We start from the raw sequence: 18,634 nt of genomic DNA on the forward strand, positions 1-18,634 counted from the left end.
TAGATTGTCTACATCACTATATTCATATAATATAATTTTATTCCAAATTTTTAAAACTCGCTAAGCGTTCCTTTTAAAAGGTTTCTATTTATACGCAAGCCATTGTATTTTGTAAACTTTAGTTTAAATGGCATTACTATTCAAAACTTTAGCAATATTTATAAGTTTTATCTTAAATGGCGTTTGAAATTTCCTTTTATGCAAGATTATTATATTTGGTATAAGCTTTACTTTAAATAGCATTTTTAAAGCCTTAGCAACATTTATGAAATATTATAGCATCATTATATTCTTTCTTTAAAATCTTAATAACCTTTATAAGTCTTATTAGCCTTTAAAGTTCTTTTCATAAATTATTATTTTCTTTAAGTTTTATTTTATTTTCCTTTGAATTTTAGGGATATTTGTAAGCTATTTTCTTAAAATTTAAGCATTATATTTAATCTAAATTAATTAACCTAAGTTTGGCCGGTAAACCGTAGTTAACGGATCCTAGAGGATGCCTAACCCCTTCCCTTTAGGATAATTAGAACCCTTACCTAGAATCATGCTGATTAAGCGGACCATTAACGGAGGTTTAGTTAGGCTTTACCTTAGGTAATAAAATAGGTGTCCTAATTCACCATTAAATTAATTAAGTGGCGACTCCTTAAAATAAAGCAATTTAGGAATCTCCAATATGTTGTACTCTACTTTCGCCCGTTTAAATGGGGTATAACAGGTGTCATGCGTGGACCTGTGAATTTTGCTTCAAAATTATCATATAATTTGAGTTTTTTTAATAGTAACGGTAGACCACGATGCAATAATAGTTAACGGAGGTCAATGAGGATGCTCACATCTGTGGTGTTATGATCGATTTTCATTGTGACGGAGGAGGAAAAGGTGGCTGACTGGTGGGTTTCGGTTGGGGGCAGTAGTGAAAAGATGTTGAAGGGAGGTTGGAGGTCGGCGGTGGCTCCAAGTGATTGTCTGATAGTGATTATGGTTAAGAGATTGTTTAAGGAGTGAAATACTTTTTACATATCATATACAATATTAGCCAGATTTGGTAGCATTTAAAATGAGCCAATTTTGATAGCATTAGTATTTCAATTGTATTTTTTCATAATTAATTCATAAGTATTTACTCACACTAGAGTCTTGATATTTATACAAAATTATATTAATTTATTATTGGTAGTGATAAATAAAGGGAGTAGCAGTACCACAAATATTTAGTCACACTACTAGAGTCTTGATGTTTACGCAAAATTATAGCAATTTATTATTGTATTGCTAGTGATAATGATAAATAAAATGAATATATAACAGTTATATTTCTTCATATTTATAAAATAAAATATACAGTAAATATTATTGTGAGTAAATATTTTTGACCAATATTTTGTTTCAAAAATAGGAGTGATCTTTTTATGAAGTAGCGGAAGATATGCATAGCCGTTATGTCCGTTGGTAGCGTCCAGAAGTGGGAATTTTACAAATTAGCTACCCTCACTTTTTTATGTTTATCTCTAAAATAAATAATAAATTCCACGTAATTTCATTTTATTGGTTCTATGGAAAGCATATAAAAGTTGACCATAAGCAGCCTAATTGCCTCATTAATCATCACACCTCTACTTACCATTACTATTTTTCCTCCTTTCAACGATTCCTTTTCCAAACTTTTCAATCCCTCAATTACGTTTATCAAAGGTAAAACCCTACCCGCTTAAATTATCTACACAATCAGTTTTTTTTTTTCTTCTTCTTAGATTTTGGATCATCGACTTATTCTTTGGTTTCTTTTTTGTTTTCAACTGTTAATTATTGGAATTTAGTAATTGAGACTGATTTGCGAGGTCAACTTAAACTTTACTTTATTGAATGTTGCATTTATTTCTTCTCAATTTTCGAACTTCGGTATCTTTGTGGTTTGGGCATTTATTCATTTTTTTCTGTTTTGATTCGCGGTGGATTTTTTTTTTTTTTTTAATTTCTGTTTGAAGTGATATCTGGATTTTCAGAATCAATTGCTTATTTCTCTCATGGAAACTTATATTAGTACTGTTTATGAATTCAACTCCAGTTTGGTTAATATTAATATTTTGATTTTGGATTTTTTGACTAGTCTTTTCTGAGGTGAATACCGTTAGGTGGAATTGTTAGGAAAATTGTATAGTTGTCGAAATGGAGCTAAAGGAGTTGTTGATATACAAATACTAACAGCAGTAATTGTGTTCATTTTTAGGTGATTTGATACTGTATACGGACTTGGTGCAACTTCAATGTCTTCAGCAATTTCGCCTCAGTGGCAAGAGAAAGCTAGTGGATTCTTTCAATCTTCGGGTAATTCATTTGGAAATCCAATTTCAGGTTTCTACGTTCAGTTTGCTTTTGTATGTTTAATAATTGAATCTATGATACAGGGGTGAAGTTGAAAGAAGCAGGGCAGTCTGCAGGATCATTTGTTGGTGACGTTGCCAAAGATGCAAAGGGAAATGTTGGCGAGGTTGCGGATAAAGTTGGATCAGTAGTCAAAAGTCGATGGTCGATCTTACAGCAGCCATCAACAAGACATGCCATGCAGGAGCGCTTCATTTCTGCGGCTGCTACAACTAGCTTCTTCTTGAGGAAGGGGTTTTTGGAGACAAAAGATAAGGTTGCTGTTGGAAAGACAAAAGTTGAGGAGGTATTACAAAAATAAACAATTTTGTGGAACATTTCACAGTTGTGAATAATCAACAGACAGGATCAATGAGTGATGCTTTTGTTGTTAGTTTCCTGATAAAGCCATGCCCATAATAGAGACCATTGTGGTTTCTGTAGCCTTTACCTTGTTATAGAACCCTAGGTGATATGATGTCAACGTGTCACTCGATATGACTACTATAGTTGTTGCGAGGCACAAGGTTCTTGACCATCTGGTCTTTTAATTTTTCTTGGGTTTTAGAAGTGACGGTCGTGCTTTAATTAGATACTGATGGGGTTCGTGAAACCTATCCTTAAATAGCAGAAGGTTTTGTGATTCAATTAAAGCACAAAGAGAAATTGTATTTAACCCTTCTTAAAGAAACAGAATATGAAGCTTTTACTATGTGACTACTATTCAAAGCTCATCCATTACTAGCAGATATTGATGTTACAAGATTTGGGTTTAATTAGTTACTATTGACCCCCTCCTCCCACTCCCGCCAAACAGAAATGGAGAAATTTGGGTTTAGGAGAGTATGGGATTTTGGATTTTGAAAATTCAGGTCAGTAATTAAGCCAAGGGAAGTTAGATAGAAGAGTTTATTTTCCGACTGTTCAATTTATTGGCTTGAACTCTCTTTGATGCTTTATGCATAGCTCGCCAGTGATTCTGTCCTTGTAGGAGTTCCTAGTGAAAGAGTTATTATATATCAATCTCATCTTATTTACAATCTGTTCTGTTGAAGTTGGAAATTGGATATAGGGAAGTATCTGCTTTTATTTTATTGGATGAGGACTTCTATTTAGGTTGCTTGTTCACCTTGGTTTTCAATGTAGGTTTGAATCATTTGATGGTAGGTCCAGTTTATGTGTTTTTAGAAGTTAGGGGTCCAGTGAATGGAACAAGTCACGCGTCTACTATCTTCATAGTGATCATTAAGTGCTGGCAATGTTTTCTAAGGTACAGCCTTATATGAAACCACACTATCAAATAAACCAACTTAAGATAACAAATTTGGTTTCAAATTATAGAGGGTATAGTTTCCATGTTTGGCACTTTAGTGGAGTTGATAGTGTAAATCTTTGAGGGAAGAAAAGGCTAAATGGATGAGGGATGTCGATCTTATGATATCAGTAGTTAAAAACCTAAAGTACACATGATACCGATATTTTGGAATCTCTTGCAATGGATTCTTAGTTTCTGAACTTGATGACACATGCAAGAATTTTTATTTTTCAGGTGGCGAAGAAAACTGCACAAAAAAGCAAGACTTTGCTGACTGATATCGAGCGGTGGCAGAAGGTACATAATAATTTTCCCTGTTTATCTTTTTCTTCTCAAAGTTTCCTTATGGCTTGGAGTTCAAAGAATCTTAACTTGTCTATTTGAAATGCAGGGAGTTGCCAGCACTGATGGTAAAGTTTCTTCTCTCTTGATCATTCTTAATAATTTGTTTATAAGGATTTTAGTGTTCTTCTCTTTTTGGGGGGTTTTATTTTTTTATTTTTTTGTTGGGGGGGGGGGGGGGGGGGGGGTAATGGGATTGCTTTTGTTGGTGTCCAACTACTCTGAAACTTCTTCCGCTTAATTTGTCTTTGTGTGTGTTTGGTATGAAGGAAAACGTTTTCTTAAATGTTTTGTCAGGAAAATAAGTGGGGTTTTTACTTATTTTCTTGTGTTTGGTATGTAAGGAAAAAGTATTATCCTCAAAGCATTTATATATAATCTAGAAAAAGATGAGTGGTGGGGTGGGTGCAGTGGCGGAGCCAGGATTTTCTCTAAGGGAGTTCAAAATATCAAAAAGTAAACATATGAAGAAGCCAAAGGGGGTTCAACATCTACTATATATACATAAAAAATAATTTTAACCATGTATAAACAGTGCTTTTTTCAGCCAAAGGGGGTTCGGATGAACCGGCCCTATGTGGCTCCGCCCCTGGGTGGGTGGGTGGGTGGTGGGATAGGTGTGGGGTGAAGATGAGGTGTGTTCGAGGTTGGGGGTGGTGGTGGTGGTGGGTAATGGGATTGTTTTTGTTGGTGTCCAACTACTCTGAAACTTCTTCCGCTTAATTTGTCTTTCGGTGTGTTCGGTATGAAGGAAAACGTTTTCTTAAATGTTTTTTCAGGAAAATAAGTGGGGTTTTTACTTATTTTCTTGTGTTTGGTGTGTAAGGAAAAAGTATTATCCTCAAAGCATTTATATATAATCTAGAAAAATATTATGGGGGGTGGGATGAGTGGTGGGGTGGGTGCAGTGGCGGAGCCAGGATTTTCTCTAAGGGAGTTCAAAATATCAAAAAGTAAACATATGAAGAAGCCAAAGGGGGTTCAACATCTACTATATATACATAAAAAATAATTTTAACCATGTATAAACAGTGTTTTTTTTTCAGCCGAAGGGGGTTCGGATGAACCCCTCAGCCCTATGTGGCTCCGCCCCTGGGTGGGTGGGTGGTGGGATAGGGGTGGGGTGAAGATGAGGTGTGTTCGAGGTTGGGCGGGGGGGTGGGTAATGGGATTGCTTTTGTTGGTGCCCAACTATTCTGAAACTTCTTCCGCTTAATTTGTCTTTGGGTGTGTTTGGTATGAAGGAAAACATTTTCTTAAATGTTTTGTCAGGAAAATAAGTGGGGTTTTTACTTATTTTCTTGTGTTTGGTATGTAAGGAAAAAGTATTATCCTCAAAGCATTTATATATAAGCTAGAAAAATATTATGGGGGGTGGGATGAGTGGTGGGGTGGGTGCGATGAAATGTGATTTTCTCTAGGGGTTCAAAATACGAAAAAGTAAACACACGAAGAAGCCTAAGGCGGTTCGGCATCCACTATATATACATAAAAAATAATTTTAACCATGTATAAACGGTGTTTTTTTTCAGCGAGACCAAGGGGTTCGGATGAACCCGACCCTATGTGGCTCCGCCCCTGGGTGGGTGGGTGGTGGGATAGGGGTGGGGTGAAGATGAGGTGTGTTCAAGGTTGGGGAGGAGACAATCAATATGCCACTGGCGGGACTTGTTTTTCCTACTTTCATTAGGGAAGTCATTTTTCTCATTTTTAAGGAACTTGTTTTCCTAGAGAAAATATTTTCCAAAAATTTTGTCAACCGAACATGGGGAAATTGAAAAGCATTTTCCTCCATACTGAACACACTTTTGCCACTCTTTTACTGGATTCTTTTTGAGTTCATTTAAGAATTAAGGGTGGTGCAATGGGAGATGCCTTTTATACTTGGTCACACTTCTTTAGCACTTCTAAACCATGTCAATAAGCTGTAGAAATCAGTTTTATGAATATGGAATGAGCGATATGATTATTTGCTTCCACAAAGCTCTCCAGAGACTTGTTTCTGGCCATAGTGACATATCTTGGTTTATCCAGTGTTTGGAGTGCCCATCGATATCCTTGTGCAGAGGCAACAATCAACTAGACCCGTTCCTTATATCATGGTGAAATGTGCGGATTATCTTGTCTTATCAGGTGAGAGATGTAACAATACATACAGCAACTTTCATTACTGTTATGTAAATTTTCACAGACATGTCTGAACGATGATGTTATGAGAGCCTACTTTTCGTCTAGGGCTGAATTCACCTGAGCTGTTCAAAGCTGAAGGAGATAAAAAGGTCATACTTCAATTGGTTTCTTTCTACAATCAAGGTATTCAGTTTCCAATCTCTCACATAATTTTATTTTGTCAAGGGATCAATCTATTTACTCTTTAATTTGCTCATTTGTGTTATAGATCAAAATGCACCAATACCTGAGGGGGTAAATCCGGTAGATATTGCAGCTCTGATGAAGTGCTACCTTGCGAGTCTACCTGAGCCATTGACAACCTTCGAGCTTTATAATGAAATAAGAGGTGCTCGCTCAAGCATACACACAATGAAGAATACCCTAAAGAAGCTTCCAACTGTCAATTACATGACACTGGAATTGATCACCGCACTGCTACTCCGTGTAAGCCAGAAATCACTGGTTAACAAGGCAAGTTTATTCCCTTTCTGAGTGAACAAAAATCGCGAGTATAGCATGATGACCCCTAGTCACAGCCACTCCGGATGGAAGGGGAATAAGGGTATTAAGAAAAGGGATGTAGCACCAACCTCTCCCTGTATCGATCTGGATTCGTGCAGATCCTTGGATTTGAAATTATCTTAGTGTCCTTACTCCTTATCACCCTCATGGTTTTCTGAGACAATATTCACTGGACCTCCGTCTGCTTTTAAGATGAAGAAATTGTTTGGTGGAGAACTGTAAAACGTGATAATGTGATATAATTTTTAACACTTGGTTTTTGAACTTGCTAATTGAGGTGCCTTGTTGCTATGATAAGCCTTGCATATTTTGAATTTTGATTTATTTCTATTTGCCCACATGATTGAGATCTAACAAACTTGTTATGAATGAGACTTCATCTGTAAAATGTGTGAGTTCTGTTTATATGCTTCTCATACTTTTTTCCTGGCAGATGGATGCTAGGACTCTTGCAATGGAAATGGCTCCAATCCTTATTTGGCAAAGAGGACAGAGTCCACGCCAGTATGACCAGTTCTGGAACCATTCAGCAAAAACTTCTTCAAAGAAATATATGGACTCGAACTCTAATTCTGGTGCATGGGAGATGCTTGAAGGTACGTTTTTGTTCCTTTCTGTTCTCTTGGTAGAGTAACATTTCATTCATCTTCATAATTTTTAACACATCATATTAAATGAGGGGTGGTACCACAGTATCCAAATAAATGCTGAACATTAGCGCGATGAATCTCTTTCTTCTGTTATGAACATACTTAGAAAGTTAAAACAATGTATTGTGACTAGTGACCCACTTTTATATGGTAAAAACCAGTTGACATATTAAAGTACCATGTGCGAAGTCCAAAAGTGGAACTGCAGGCATCTACTTCCAGACCTGGAGATTGCTGGTGATGGGAGAAAGATATTCTCTCCTATTAGTAATGATGAATTATAATGTGGGCCTTTGGCTAAATGGATATTTACCAATACAAATATATACTAGGTAGTTATGATACAAGCACATGAAGACTTCAAATTTTCAACATATTGACTCCTCAAAATTTAGAAAAAAAGTTTAATGTAAGAAAAATTTGAAATGTTACAGAAGTTAATATTGAAACATGTATCTGTATTATAAGATGTGTATCAGGAACATCATACACTGTCCTGCTAAAATGAGCGGTGGAAAGAGGTTATGCAAAGAGATCGACTTCAGCTGTGTGCTATACTGCTATTTAGCTTGTTTTGTATTTCAAAGAAATATTTCTACAACTGTGCAAAGGAGACCTGTAACTTTTAGTGTACATTCTCTATTGAAATATGTATAGCCCTTTGAACAGCCTATTTCCCAAAGATTTGTGGTTTCTGAAGACACCCAGGGCAGAATATGTTGTTTTATGTTCCTTTTCATTTCTCTTTTGGATGGATTGGTGGAGGCCACTTCTTACAATTGTTGATGTAAAGAGTTTAAGAGTAGCTAAAGAATTGCTTTTTAATCCCCTGGTTTTCTGCCACAAATTTAAGCCAGAACAACTAACGGCTTGAATTAGTTTTTTGACTGGAAAGTCATTGTGCAGATGGAAAAATCAAATAATTTTCAGTTTTAATCAAATTAAGTTATTTTTTTGAGACATTTTCTCTTTTGACGGTATATCTGGGAGTCTGTTCTATCTATATTAGTTGAGAGTAAAAGCATTGCATTTTGAGATTGCTGTTTGCAACTTAAAACAACTGCTAAAGACTTACTATTTTGCACTCGTGATTGTTTTTTGCATCCAGATGAAGATGAAAATGTTGATGCATCTTCTCCGATCCCTTTGGATGATGGGTTGCCAATTGACTTGGGTGCTATTGATGCCATTCAGTGCTTAATCGAACATCATAATGCCGTATTTACCGATGCAAATGAGACTGTTTGGCGATAGTATTGGATCGGACTCAGATTGGATATTGCACATATTAGAATGATTCTATCCATTGTAGTACATCACAAAAAAAAATTGGAACTCTGTCATCATATTCGATTTTCTCTTAACATTTAGGAGTTTGTAACCGTGCTTTTGTAAATGTTTGATTGGGATAGGCATAGGTTTAGAACTTGTGTTTATAGCTCACTTTTTTGTTATGGGGGTGATTGTTGGGATGTTAGTGAATGGTATAAAGCATAAAAAGATCTTACATGCCATTGGAGGGTTTGTACTTAGGATTGAACTTGTGTTGGGGCATTGCAATTATGAAATAAACATATATCTTTGCAGTTAATGTGTCATTTCTGGTTTATCTGTAGTTATTACTTATAGAAAATTTATTGGGTTTGCTTCATCAGTTCATCTTCGAAGTTGCATAATCCTAAACGAATTTGAAGAGTACCTATTATTCCATGTCTTAGTGAAGGATTTTAATGGAGTTCTCATATAATGTAGACCACAAAAATAGAAAAAGAAAGAAAAGGAATGGATGTTTTGTTGGAAGAAAAGCAATTCATAATTTAATCAACTATGGCTAACAATACCATCGCCGTGGATCGACAAAACCCCTAATATTCGGAATTTGGTTAAGTTTACACATTAACTAATGTGGCATCAGACAATTTTTTTACAAGTATTTGAAAGAACAATCATATGAAAATGCTTATTAAAAATCCTTGCATACGACAATAGCTAATTGAACTTCATCAATACATTTGTATCTTTTATGTCATTTGACTTTATTTTATTTTTTCTAGCCCGGTGTCCGGCACCCGCATTGAAGCCCGACTATATCCATGTTCGCGCCGCGTAGCGTGTAAACTTAAATTTTGATCAATGAATTTCCCCTAGATATATTTAATAAATGGTAAAAATTTGATTCTAGCCAACAACTACTGAAGATTGGCTGGATTTCTTAAAAACAAATTTAGCCAAATAAAGATTCAAGTATCCTCAATTTTATTTAAAGAAATGGCAAAACTACGGAAATGACTTTTATCAGTGAAAAAAAAATCAAATATAAATCTTTGTTTGTGGCCAGAATAATATAATGTGGGTTAAAGGTTGCTTTGAAGGAATTATTTATTCGTCTTTGCTAGAAAGGATAAAACACCAAATGGAAATTTTCAAATTGGGATTTTTGTCAAAGCCCAAAATGGTACCGAAAGGTAAGAAAGTACTCGCACTATCAAATTGTCTATGGTTTTTTTATTTTACGCGTCCATTAAAAAGTAATAATTAGGAAGGTATTTGACAAACTTTATACTTATTTATGTCTAAATTATAATCTCTTTCATTAAAATATTTATTTATATGCTCTCTCCATTAATAATAATATTTTACTAAAAATAAAATAATTAATTGTGTCTCAAACTTGTAAAATAGCAAAGGAGACAATTATTTGTAGTAAGGAACGACCAATAATTTGAGGAGGAGGGAGTATAGTTAAAAAATTGTGAGCTCTTTGGGATATCCTTATTTATGAGTGTAATAATAGAACAATTGCAGAGTAAAATTGAATATTGAGAGCAGGCGATGAGCATGAAGAAGCACCTTCATCTCTTCCTCTTCACAATAGTCTTCTTCTCCATGGTACGCTTTTCTATTTTTAAGCTCTTCCCAAGTTCCTATTTCTGCAAGTTAGGCACTTTATTATTATTTCACTACCCAACATCATTTCTCTTCAATTACCACTGTATATGAGACATTCTTATTGAGGGTCTGTAGTAGCTTAGTTTCGGCAATAAATTTAAATTATTAGTTAACCCATTTATGTTAATTCAGTTGCGCTGATTTTAAGTCCAACATATTGTCCTAGTGCTTGCATTAGGGTAGACTCACGCCCCTTGAGGTGCGGCCCTTCCCAACACCCATGCTTTGTGCACCGGGCTGCCCTTTTATATTGTTTTATCATCAATCCGGTGCCAACGAGAGGAAAATTGAACCACGAGTTCTATTTCTTCATTATCAATCGATCCAGAATTATTTTATCATCAATCCGGTCCCCGTTTATGTTATTTTTTTGCTTTATTCTTACGTGCTTGTTTTTTGTTTTCGGATATTTTGTTATCAAGTCATTGCTTCCAAGCAACTTGAATGGTTTATAAATATGTTATATGAGAATAGGCAGTGGTGAATGAAGTTGGAGGCTCCTTGCAATATCCAGTAGTTGTAAGCACGTGGCCTTTTTTGGAAGCAGTTAGAGCTGCGTGGAAGGCCGTTGAGGGTGGTTTGTCTGCAGTAGATGCAGTTGTGGAAGGTTGTTCTGCTTGTGAGAAACTAAGATGTGATGGTACAGGTATACAGCCACTCTCATTTCTACTAATATTTCTCTTATTTCATGACTGATTAATTGAAATAGGAAAGTAAAATTTGTGATCCAGAGTTTATTAATATATCACTATAGCGAATTGGATGTTGAATTAAACAAGTCAAATGCATTTTTGATGTTATAAGTACAAAATGGATGTAGTCTAGATAATTTTTGTAATTTACTTTTGGAAATTCTGCGCGTCACTTTTTGGTTTTCATTTCCTGCTTAAAGCCTATGATTCCGCTCGCTTTTACCTTTTTCGTTTTTTAAAAACATTGATAAAAAGATCTATGATATTTGAGTTGGTATAATATTTTTAAAATTTTCAATAGGTGAATCGAACATGCCATCTATGTCAAGTAATTAGTAAACCCTCTGTTCCAAAAAGATTGGCACTTGTCGCTTTTCGAGAGTCAAACTTTTTAATTTTGACCGTGAATATAGAATCTTCAATTTTTTTCGAAATAAAATTTACATATTTGGAAACTACGTAAAAAGTACTATAAGTCACCATAATTAATAATTTAAAATATTTAAAAGACATGAAAAAATTACGGTCCAAAGACAAAGACTCTCAAAAAACTTTTGGGATGGAGGGAGTATATGCCTCTAGCAGAGTCGACTTAAAACCAAACAAAAAAGTGCTCTTGGTCATTCATTGGTGGCTGAACTTCTGCAACTAAAGTGGTGTTTTATTCGTTGCATTTTGATGGCAATAATTGTAGTGTTCACTCCTTAGTCCTTGAACTGATACTATCTAAGAATATTCCTCAGCTTGACTTCCAATGTTGAAGTCTTCTTAGTGGAGGTACCAATACCACCCCCATACTAAATATTGAAATAGCAGCTAACTAGAAAAGTCAAGAAAGAAGGCAAACAATAGCGCTTGATCAGAAGAAGTTTGAAGAAAATCGTTGGTCCGATTCAACCGGGGATAACTCCTTATCGCAGTTGGTCCGGTTCCTCCATGGCCGAGTTGATCGTGGCCGTTTGTCCGGTTCAAACATAGCGGAATCAGTCGTGGCCGTTAGCCCGGTTTCTTCATGACCGTTCTGATCGTGGCCGTTGGTCCGGTTAATCAGTTATTCGCTCGCCACGTGTGGAAATCATGTTGTCACCTGACAGTCGTACGGGTGTCAGACCGTACGACCCAACCTTATCCATATTAGGTTTTCTTTATCCTAAAAGGGCTCCATGATGTATGAAGGGCCCATAGAGGAAAACTATAAATAGGGGCATTTCCTTACTTTTAGGGGTTGGCTTTTCAGATCCAAGAACTTTGTATTTGAATATATATATTGAAGTTTTCTCTCTCTCCTTCATTTTCTCTGACTTTGGTCCGGTTTACAGCTTATATAATCCGTTGAATCATATCATTCAATATATATAATATATAATATATATATCTTAGCTCAAATATATAATATATATACATCTTTACCCAACCATTAGCATATTGATTTATTCACACTTAAGTCGTTTATAAGCAAAACATACACATATATCTTCATTTATCTAAAAATAGATTAAAGTGCCACATATCTAATACCTCATCTACAAATTCAACTTATTATCCAATTTCGGGGTAAAACAGTTTGGCGCCCACCGTGGGGCATTGGATAATAGTGGTCTTTGATCTCGGTTGCAACTCATTCGTCTAAAGATTTCAGTTCTTTTGTTCGTCTGCGTGAAAACGGACCAAATGGCAAACAGTGGACAATCTGGTCACGTCAACAACGAGATTGTGGCCGAAAATGAGAACATCGGGCTACAGGGATTACCAGTGAATCCCGTTGACCCGAATTCCGTCGATTCGAGGGAGGGCCTCAACCGACAAAATACTGTGAACCAGGAGAACGCCGCCCAGCCGGCCACCGATCCTTTAAATACTCTCAATTCTGTCACTTTGTCCCGGGCACAAGGCCAGAAAGTGCCAAATATCCCGGATGATATTAACTTACGTCTTATTTTTGAAATGTTGCAGGAACAAAGAGCAGCTATTGCCGAACAAGGAGTCGCAATAGCCCAGTTGCAGAGCAAGAAGGATGAAACGACTCCGGAGAAGAATAAGGGTGTTGCCGAACCCGGAGAGAAAGAAGTTCGAATGGTCGAGAGCAATGGGTCGGAGGGGCGGCTCGTCCACCGAGGTATTGAGAATGCTCGAAACATTGGCAAAGCGGGTAGACTCAACCGAGAAAAGGGTGGAGACCTATAACTCTCGGGTGGACCAGATCCCGGGGGCTCCGCCCATTTGGAAGGGACCGGATTCGAAGAGGTACATTCAGAGGCCTTTTCCTCCGAGTGCGGCTCCTAAGTTGATCCCAAAGAGGTTCAAAATGCCGGACATCCAGAAATATGATGGCACAACGGATCCTCAGGAACACGTGACCTCGTACACCTGTGCCATAAAGGGCAACGATGTCGAAGAAGACGAAATTGAATCCGTGTTGTTGAAAAAGTTCGGGGAAACGCTGTCAAAAGGAGCATTGACTTGGTATGACCATCTGCCCGAGCATTCAATCACTTCTTTCGAAATGCTCGCGGATGCGTTCATAAAAGCTCATGCTGGTGCCAAAAAGGTCCAGGCTCGTAAGGCGGATATTTTCCGGATAGCCCAAAGGGATGACGAGTTACTGCGGGAGTTCGTCAATCGTTTCCAAAGGGAACGGATGGAACTCCCTCCGGTTCCGGAAGAATGGGCCGCACAAGCATTCACCAAAGGGCTTAATCCCCGAAGTTCGACGGCCTCGTTCAAACTAAAGGAAAATTTACTGGAATACGAGGCTGTGACCTGGGCAGACGTGCACAACAGATACGAGTCCAAGATTCGGGTGGAGGATGACCAGCTCGAACTTCCTCCGGGTCCGGTAAACCTAAGTAAAGGATCTGAGAGGTCTAGAAAAAATTATGACCCGGAGATACGGCCATCGAGGGAAAGATACCGGCCATATTCTGAATCAGAGAAAACAAGCTTCAACGGAGAAGTCGAGGTCGGTCCCGGTCAATTCTCCGGCGGAGGAGATAGAAGAACCGAGCGTCCATCGAATAGCCAGGGGTTGTCGTTTAGAAGTGATGCGGAAGCTCGGCAACTAACGGGGACCCACGAAGGATATCGGAATATAACTTTAGTGTCGACACCTCGGACCTTGTCTCGGCCATAGGTCGCATTCCGAAAGCAAGGTGGTCGAGACCATTGAGGTCGGATCCCGGCCAACGGGACCGAACATGATATGTGAATACCATGGAACTCATGGTCACGAACTGAAGACTGTCGCCAATTAAGAGAAGAGGTGGCTCGTTTACTGAAAAATGGGCACCTTCGTGAATTCCTGAGTGAGCGGGCCAAAACCCACTACAAGGAAAGGGAGTCGAACAAACGGATTGAACCGGTAGAGCCTCAGCATATAATCAACATGATAATCGGGGGTACAGATGCTCCTAGAGGGCCGGTAATGAAGCGCGCCAAGGTTTCCACTGTTCGTGAAAAGCGCAGCCGGGATTATATACCCGAGGGTTCCATCACTTTCAGCAACGAGGATGCAGAAGGCATTATACAACCGCACAATGATGCGTTGGTAATTTCTATTCTCGTTTTTAAATCACAAATTAAACGTATTTTAATTGACCCAGGTAGCTCGGCCAACATCATCCGGTGGAGAGTGGTTGAACAGTTAAGGCTACTCGACCAGATCGTACCGGTGGCCCGGGTGCTCAGTGGGTTCAATATGGCGAGCGAAACCACGAAGGGTGAGATTTCTTTGCCGGTCAACATTGACGGCACCATCCAGCAGACGGTGTTCTATGTAATCGAAGGGGATATGAAATACAATGCATTGCTGGGTAGACCATGGATACATAGCATGAGAGCCGTGCCATCGACGTTACATCAGCTGCTGAAATTCCCGACACCGGAGGGGTAAAAACCATCCTGGGAGAACAACCTGCAGCAAGAGAGATGTTCGCGGTCGAAGAATCATCACCCCTACTCAAAAAGCCGGATCAAAAGGAAGAATCAGCCGGGGACAAGGATTCCAAATAGCAATTACCGTTCACGGGTCTAGCAACGGAGCAAAAGAGATTAGACCCGGGGCACGAAGAGGACGACTTCAACATACCTAGATCATTCGTCTTGCCGGATGAGTCGGATGCGACAAAATCTACAGTGGAGGAGTTGGAGCAAGTCATCTTGTTTGAATATCTACCGGATAGAAAGGTATACCTGGGCACGGGGTTAACCTCGGAGCTCAGGAACAAGTTAATTAAATTTCTTCAAGCTAATGTCGATTGTTTTGCATGGTCGCATATAGATATGACAGGTGTGCCACCAGAAGTAACAACTCATAAGCTCAGCCTCGACGGGAGATTTCCCCCGGTGAAGCAGAAACGGAGGCCTATGGCAGAATCAAAGCATGCCTTCGTGAAGGATGAGGTAACAAAGCTTTTAAAAATAGGCTCTATTCGGGAAGTAAAATACCCGGATTGGCTGGCTAACGTAGTGGTGGTGCCGAAAAAAGGTAATAAATTTCGAATGTGCGTTGATTATAAGGACCTAAACAAAGCATGCCGAAGGATTCATTTCCAATGCCCCACATCGATAGAATGATCGATGCGACGGCGGGCATGAGATGTTAAGTTTTCTCGATGCTTACTCCGGGTATAACCAAATTCGGATGCACCGGAGGATCGAGAGAAAACATCTTTCATTACCCGATACGGGACTTATTGCTACAATGTCATGCCTTTCGGATTAAAAAATGCGGGGCAACCTACCAACGCCTAGTTAACGGGATGTTCGAAAAACAAATAGGAAAAACAATGGAAGTTTATATTGATGACATGGTTGTTAAGTTCCTAGAAACAGAGGACCATTTAAAACATTTGCAGGAGACTTTTGACGTGCTCCGAAGATATAACATGAAACTCAATCCGGAGAAGTGTGCTTTCGGTGTCCGGTCGGGCAAATTCCTCGGTTTCATGGTGTCAAATCGGGGAATCGAGATTAACCCGGACAAGATCAAAGCAATCGAGGATATCGAGGTGGTAAATAACGTCAAAGGAGTGCGAGAGGCTTACGGGAGGATAGCGGCGCGAGCCGGTTCATATCAGGTCTTCGGACAAGAGTCACCGTTTCTTCTCCTTACTCGGGAAGAAGAACGACTTCACTTGGACACCGGAGTGCCGAGAGAGCCTTACAAGAATTAAAAGAGTACTTGTCCAGCCCGCCTTTATTGCATACACCGAAAGTGGACGAGCAACTTTTTCTCTACCTTGCCGTGTCCGAGGTAGCGGTAAGTGGAGTTTTGGTCCGAGAAGAGTCAGGTACGCAATTTCCCATTTATTATGTGAGTAGAACTTTGGGGGATGCGGAGACCCGTTATCCCCACCTTGAAAAGTTGGCATTAGCACTGGTAAGCGCTTCTAGAAAGCTCGAACCTTACTTTCAATGCCACCCGATATGTGTGGTGACCACTTATCCATTAAAGAACATCTTGCATAAACCGGAAACTATCGGGTAGACTAACTAAATGGGAGGGAGGGCTGTAGAGATAAGCGGATATGACATTGAATATAAGCCTCGGACGGCCATCAAGTCCCAAATCTTAGCCGACTTTGTGGCGGACTTCACCCCGGCCATGATCCCCGAGGTTGAGAAGGAACTCTTACTAACCTCGGGGAAAGCCTCGGGTATTTGGTCATTACACACGGACGGAGCCTCGAACCTTAGAGGTTCCGGGCTTGGAATCGTCCTTAAAACCCCCGCCGGAGATGCGATCCGGCAATCCATTAGAACAGTTAAATTAACTAACAATGAAGCCGAGTATGAGGCTATGATTGCAGGACTAGAATTAGCTCGGAGCATGGGGCCCGAAGTAATCTAAGCAAAATGCGATTCTCTCTGGTTGTTAACCGGGTGAATGGCGTCTTCGAAGTCAGGACGAACGGATGCAAAGGTATCTTGAAAGGGTCCGGGTCATACTTCACCGATTTAAAGAATGGACCGTGCAGCATGTGCCGAGGGAGCAGAACCAGCGAGGCCGATGCATTGGCCAGTTTGGGGTCTTCAGTCGAAGGGGAAGAAATTAACCCCGGGACTGTGGTGCACTTGATGAATTCGGCAATAGAGAACGGGCATGCTGAAATAAACACGATGGGTTTAACTTGGGATTGGCGCAACAAATACATCGACTATTTGCAAGATGGAAAGCTCCCCAATGACCCAAAGGAATCACGGTCACTAAGGGCAAAAGCAGCACGGTTCTGCCTGGTGGATGGCCAGTTATACCGACGGTCTTTCTTCGGTCCTTTGGCCAAATGTTTAGGTCCCGGTGAAACCGAGTACGTGATGAGAGAAGTACACGAGGGGACTTGCGGCAATCACTCCGGTGCTGAAGCCTTAGTCCGAAAAATCATCAGAGCCGGTTATTATTGGAACCGGATGGAGGAAGATTCGAAGAATTTTGTCCGGAAGTGTGACGGGTGTCAAAGACATGCCCCGATGATTCACCAGCCCGGGGAGCTACTGCACTCGGTGATATCACCACGGCCCTTCATGAAATGGGGAATGGACATTGTTGGTCCGTTGCCATGGGCACCGAGTAAGGCCGTTTTATTTTGTTTATACTGACTATTTCTCAAAATGGGTTGAAGCGCAGGCCTTCGAAAAAATACGAGAAAAGGAAGTTATTGACTTCATATGGGACCACATTATTTGCCGGTTCGGCATTCCGGCCGAAATCACTTGTGACAACGGCCCCCAGTTCGTTGGTGGCAAAGTTAATGATTTCCTCGAAGGATTGAAGATCAAGAAAATTGTGTCAACTCCGTATCACCCGTGTGCAAACGGACAAGCGGAATCTACGAACAAAACAATAATTCAGAATCTGAGGAAGAGACTTGAAACATCAAAGCATCACTGGAAGGAAATATTACCGGAGGTGCTGTGGGCTTACAGAACCACATCAAAATCAAGTACGGGGGAAACACCCTTCTCGTTGGTCTACGGGACCGAAGCCCTCATTCCTGTAGAAGTCGGTGAGCCCAGTCTCCGGTTCAGTTACACCACCGAGGGATCAAACGAGGAGGCCATGGCCGTAAAACTCGATCTCACGGATGAGCTACGCGAAAACGCGCTAGTCCGTATTGCAGCCCAGAAACAGAGGATGGAAAGGTACTATAACCGGAGAGCTAATTTTTGACATTTCCAAATTGGGGACTTGGTGCTTCGAAAAGTTACCTTGAACACCAAGAACCCCAACGAGGGAAAACCGGGCCCCGGTGGGAAGGGCCATACAAGGTGACCGAGATAACGGGCAAAGGGTCCTATCAGCTGGAATCCATGGACGGGCAACGGTTGCGCAATAACTGGAATGTGGCTCATTTGAAGAGATACTACTGTTGAGGTATGGACTCTTTTATTTTATTCACTTACCTTTTCTTTTTTGCAGGGAGCCGAGTGCCCGACGTAGTTAACTTGCTAGGTCTGAAAACACGTGTTGCACTCTTTTCCTTGGTCCGGTTTTGTCCCAAATGGGTTTTCCGACAAGGTTTTTAATGAGGCAACAAGTACAACGTGTTACTAAAAGAGAACGAGTATAAATACCCGGATATTCGGGGCAACACCCTACGAGTGGGGGCTTGATAGTGCTTACCCGACTT

At 39.7% G+C, this 18,634-nt stretch overlaps 2 protein-coding genes across 4 annotated transcripts; both read left to right on the plus strand.

Moving 5' to 3' along the window:
- The first annotated feature begins 1,543 nt into the window (after positions 1-1,543).
- On the plus strand, positions 1,544-8,959 carry LOC132035917 (uncharacterized Rho GTPase-activating protein At5g61530). Of its 3 annotated transcripts, none has more exons than XM_059426082.1 (10): positions 1,544-1,698; positions 2,234-2,331; positions 2,412-2,674; positions 3,917-3,979; positions 4,074-4,092; positions 6,059-6,157; positions 6,260-6,337; positions 6,423-6,667; positions 7,152-7,314; positions 7,837-8,328. In XM_059426082.1, exons 2-10 carry the CDS (start codon positions 2,271-2,273, stop codon positions 7,869-7,871), a joined length of 1,026 nt encoding a protein of 341 aa, XP_059282065.1. In that variant the 5' UTR covers positions 1,544-1,698; positions 2,234-2,270; the 3' UTR covers positions 7,872-8,328. The 3 variants fall into 3 exon arrangements, with proteins under 3 accessions (XP_059282065.1, XP_059282064.1, XP_059282063.1); XM_059426080.1 differs by lacking the exon at positions 7,837-8,328 and adding an exon at positions 8,477-8,959 and having other exon boundaries at positions 1,545-1,698; XM_059426081.1 differs by lacking the exons at positions 6,059-6,157; positions 7,837-8,328 and adding an exon at positions 8,477-8,959.
- Positions 8,960-10,080: 1,121 nt separating this feature from the next.
- On the plus strand, positions 10,081-11,503 carry LOC132036722 (probable isoaspartyl peptidase/L-asparaginase 3). The gene is made up of 2 exons (XM_059427101.1): positions 10,081-10,257; positions 10,792-11,503. The coding sequence occupies exons 1-2, from the start codon at positions 10,201-10,203 to the stop codon at positions 11,011-11,013; spliced, it is 279 nt and encodes a 92-aa protein (XP_059283084.1). The 5' UTR covers positions 10,081-10,200; the 3' UTR covers positions 11,014-11,503.
- The last annotated feature ends 7,131 nt before the right edge of the window (positions 11,504-18,634 follow it).

Source organism: Lycium ferocissimum, chromosome 11 (genome assembly GCF_029784015.1).
Source record: "Lycium ferocissimum isolate CSIRO_LF1 chromosome 11, AGI_CSIRO_Lferr_CH_V1, whole genome shotgun sequence".
Classification (NCBI taxonomy): domain Eukaryota; kingdom Viridiplantae; phylum Streptophyta; class Magnoliopsida; order Solanales; family Solanaceae; genus Lycium; species Lycium ferocissimum.

What these genes read in the sequence shown, in the direction of transcription:
- LOC132036722 (XM_059427101.1), top strand. Translation starts at nt 10,201, where the DNA reads ATGAGCATGAAGAAGCACCTTCATCTCTTCCTCTTCACAATAGTCTTC. An exon ending in CAATAGTCTTCTTCTCCATG is followed by an intron (nt 10,258 to 10,791) that starts GTACGCTTTTCT and finishes ATATGAGAATAG; the next exon opens with GCAGTGGTGAATGAAGTTGG.
- LOC132035917 (XM_059426080.1), top strand. Translation starts at nt 2,271, where the DNA reads ATGTCTTCAGCAATTTCGCCTCAGTGGCAAGAGAAAGCTAGTGGATTC. An exon ending in GAAAGACAAAAGTTGAGGAG is followed by an intron (nt 2,675 to 3,916) that starts GTATTACAAAAA and finishes TTTATTTTTCAG; the next exon opens with GTGGCGAAGAAAACTGCACA. An exon ending in GGTTTCTTTCTACAATCAAG is followed by an intron (nt 6,338 to 6,422) that starts GTATTCAGTTTC and finishes TTTGTGTTATAG; the next exon opens with ATCAAAATGCACCAATACCT.